Source organism: Helianthus annuus, chromosome 16, assembly GCF_002127325.2.
Source record: "Helianthus annuus cultivar XRQ/B chromosome 16, HanXRQr2.0-SUNRISE, whole genome shotgun sequence".
Taxonomy (NCBI): Eukaryota; Viridiplantae; Streptophyta; class Magnoliopsida; order Asterales; family Asteraceae; genus Helianthus; species Helianthus annuus.
The window spans coordinates 188,060,518-188,064,284 of NC_035448.2; the positions used below are offsets into that span (position 1 = coordinate 188,060,518).

Genomic DNA, 3,767 nt, shown 5'->3' on the forward strand with positions numbered 1-3,767 from the left:
AAAGCAACGGAACAATAAGGAATATAACAAACTTTCAAGACACCAGCAACACTCGGTCAATAAATTATATTGATCTAAAACCATTCAAATTCAATAATAATAACAATAATAATAATAATAATAATAATAATAATAATAATAATAATAATAATAATAATAATAATAATAATAATAATAATTAAATAAATAAATTAGACTGACGACCACTTATTTGAATTCAAAAACTATTTGAATAGAAGCTTCTGATTCATGAGACCTGACTTCCCAACTTGCTGTGCACGTGCTACCCATGCAAGTTTGAATGATCACCAACGTTTTTTATCTTCATTATATATAAGTTCAAATAGTGGTTCTGTTTTATCGTACTACAATTATTTCAAGTGGATTGTTGAACAGAAAGAGTTAGAACCTTACATGTTAGCTCGCCAATTTTAGCTGCAAGAAGTCCATTTTTCTACAAGGTGATTTCTTAATGTTTAAATAGTGGTTTTGTTATTTTATTAATTTTCTCGTTGTTTGTTCATACAGTTGTTTTCAAACGGGATGAGAGAATCCAAACAATCTCATGCAATCTTGCGAATCAATGACACAGGTGTAGTAATTTTTATTTATCTTTTACGTTTATGTGTACTTTATAGAAAGGCGCAGGCGCACTCATGGTGCATAGGCCTCGACTGGGGCCTAGGTGCAAAGCGCAAAAAAAGCAAGAGCAATGAAAAAAATTAAAAATATATTATGTATTAGAAAAAGAATACTATTCTTTAGATAAAATAAACAAAACTATTATATAACACTTTATATCATTTATTTAGTACCAAAAGTTCTAAAATATTAGTGTAGAAAAGTAGTTTTCCTTAGATAAAAGTAGGGATCTGACTAGAATTTTGCCGGAATTTCGAAAATTTGGCCAGAAACTCTCCAGAATCCAGGAATCTCGTTGGAATGTTCACCTGAACCATCACCTGGAGAATTAAAGCGCAATTTCCTTGACTTAAGGCGCAACTGGCTCGCCTCGCCTGAAAAATGGGCCTAGGCGCAAGAGGCGATGGCTTTTAACAACTATGCTTTATAGTCTATTTATCTTTTTTTTTTTTTTTGCTTACACTCAGAGGAAGCTGGTCTCATGGAACTATTAAAGTTTATGTATAGCAACAAGTTGGAAGCTACAACTGCTCCCGCTGTGCTTGATGTACTCATGGTTGCTGACAAATTTGATGTTGTTTCATGCATGAGATATTGTAGTCGTTTATTAAGAAATCTAACGATGACACCTGAAACTGTACTAGTTTATCTTAATCTTCCTTCAACTGTTTTAATGGCTGAAGCATTTAAGCCACTAACTATTGCCGCCAAGCAATTCTATGCTGTCCATTTCAAAGACATAACCAAGTAAAACTTTTTCAAAACAAAATCCAAAATGTTTAATGTTTAGTGAATAAGCTAAACTTGTATAACTAATGCAGGTTTAGAGATGAGATTCTTAGCTTGCCACTTGCCGGTGTGGAGGTGATTATAGCTAGTGATGATCTCCAGGTGATGTCAGAAAATACAGTTTACGGGTTTGTCCTGCAATGGGCTCGGGCCCAGTACTCTAAACGAGTGGACCGTCGTAAAATCATCATGACCCGCCTTGCAAAGTTTATTCGTTACCCTTACCTGACACATAGAATCCTTACCCATCTCCTCACTTGCAAGGAGTTCGACCCAAAATTTGCCCAAACGGTAGTAGCCGAAGCAATATCTTTTAAAGCTGAGGTCCCATACAAGCCACAAACATATATCAGGGATGAAAAACCTAATCTTGACCGTAGGTTCGTGGAACGGGCCTACACGTACCGGCCCATTAAGATGGTTGAATTCCAACAACCACGTCCGCATTGTGTTGTGTACTTAGAATTAAAACGTGATCTGTGTGCAAGTTTGTTTACTTCGGGCGTGGTTGTTTGTTCTGTACCGTTTAACTTTGGTGGTCAACTTTTTTACTTGAAGGCCCAACGTTACATGGACGATTTCGGGCTTTTTCTAGTCATAGTAGAGGAGGCAGGTGCTTTTGCGTTTGACTATGAGTTTGCAATAAGGTACTCAAAGCCCACACAAGAGTTTGTTAGCAAATTTAAAAGGAGCTATAGATCTACGGTTGGAAAGGCGGTTTGGTCCCTATTTTTGTTTGCAATTCCGTGGACTCATGTTATTGAGGAAGATAGCGTCTATTTCATTGATGATTTTTATCATCTTAGGGTGGAGCTTACTGATATGCTTTGAGAAACCAACAAACAATCTTTTCGTAGAGGGAAATTTGATTGAACTTAGTTGTTATAGTACTTGATTATTTAGAGAGTCAAGAGATTAGAACTGGACTTTTGGCTAACTGTGTTTTGATAATCTTTTGTTATTGTTTTATGTTGGTGAAATAATTATGATTATGCATTATTAGCGCGTAATTACTTATTTTAAAATCATACTTTGTTTTGGCCAAGAAAAAAAAAATTAAGGTTGAAAATCGGATGAACCAAGACTCAAGCCTGGATGGACAGCGAGGTGTATTTGATACACTTCCGTTGTATCTAACTAGTGTTATGCCCGTCCGCGTTGGGAGACGTTAAATCGAGTATTTCTTATTTTCATAACATGTATGCATGTATTTAGGTTACTTGAACATACTATATGTTAGGGATAAAAAATCTACAGTAAAAGTTGAATCGGTTAACAAGTTGATAACAGTGAAGGGCGGCTCTATGACTTTCATCAACCACCACCCATCACAACCAATAAAAGGAAAGAAGTGTACATCCGAATGCGAATTGTTGTTATATATAAGGCTATCCGAAGTCATAAGGCACTTTTGGAGGCATTATGCGACATGTGACATGCCATGTCATCACGGGACTTTATGGGCGTTATGCAAGTTGAGGCCGTAGTCATAAAGCCCCTTTGTCATCATTACTTAATTATTTTACTTTTCATTTTTTAATTAATTTCTAAGTTTTTTAGAATTAAAAATCATTTCATTAAATAAAAAAAAGAGTACAATAAAATAAAAAACAGTAAAAAAATTAAACTAGAATAAAAAAAATTACACAATCAAAGGTTATATTTTTTTTCTATCCGCTCCTTTTGTGCCAACGCCATCTTCAACGCTTTTCCCGTTAAGTGGTCGTGCGGTTTCGAGTAGAAGTCAAAGTCGTGAGCCCATTGTCTATCCCGCATAATCTCCGTAACTTCGCGGTTCTCCTCCATACGTTTAGTACCGAGTTCGTGTATGTCTTGAAGTCGCTTGTTTATCTCCGTAAATGTGTTACTCATTTCCGTTCCCATCACATCGACGACGACTCGGGCTTTTTCGCCCGGCTTCTTCTTCCGGGTGGTCTTGGTAGCTCTTCCACCGGGTCGTCATCCGGAATATCCTCGTTCACCTCGGTGTTTCGAGCGTCGGAGGTTGGCGTTTCGGGTTCATTGACTCGTTTGTTTTGGACCTCTTTGACGGCCGTTTATTTTCCGACCGACCACTCGGAGTTGAGATGTTGGCCCATTTAGGGCTATGGCGAAGGATTTGCCAACACCTTAGGTACGGGAAATGACCATTAGCATTTGTATACGCGACCAACGCCGCTTGCGTAATGTCCTCGTCCTTGATTCCACTTTTCCATCCTGCAAAATTGCGTTGGCACACGGTTTCAAAGTTCGTGCATTTTTTGTTGATATCGGTCCACTTGCCTGATATCGAGTCCGGTGGGCGGTATTCGTCTCCTTTACCCATGAGATCGAAA

At 37.5% G+C, this 3,767-nt stretch overlaps 1 protein-coding gene across 1 annotated transcript; it reads left to right on the top strand.

Annotated features, from left to right (window-relative positions):
* Nucleotides 1-374: 374 nt before the first annotated feature.
* Nucleotides 375-2,326, top strand: LOC110917037 (BTB/POZ domain-containing protein At2g46260). Its single transcript, XM_022161653.1, has 4 exons — nt 375-461; nt 529-592; nt 1,110-1,389; nt 1,464-2,326. Exons 2-4 carry the CDS (start codon nt 544-546, stop codon nt 2,260-2,262), a joined length of 1,128 nt encoding a protein of 375 aa, XP_022017345.1. The 5' UTR covers nt 375-461; nt 529-543; the 3' UTR covers nt 2,263-2,326.
* Nucleotides 2,327-3,767: the final 1,441 nt, after the last annotated feature.

Excerpts from the sequence above, each read along its gene's own strand:
- LOC110917037 (XM_022161653.1), top strand. The coding sequence starts at position 544 with ATGAGAGAATCCAAACAATCTCATGCAATCTTGCGAATCAATGACACA. Across the intron at positions 593-1,109 it reads CTTGCGAATCAATGACACAG|AGGAAGCTGGTCTCATGGAA; the intron begins GTGTAGTAATTT and ends GCTTACACTCAG. Across the intron at positions 1,390-1,463 it reads CATTTCAAAGACATAACCAA|GTTTAGAGATGAGATTCTTA; the intron begins GTAAAACTTTTT and ends TAACTAATGCAG.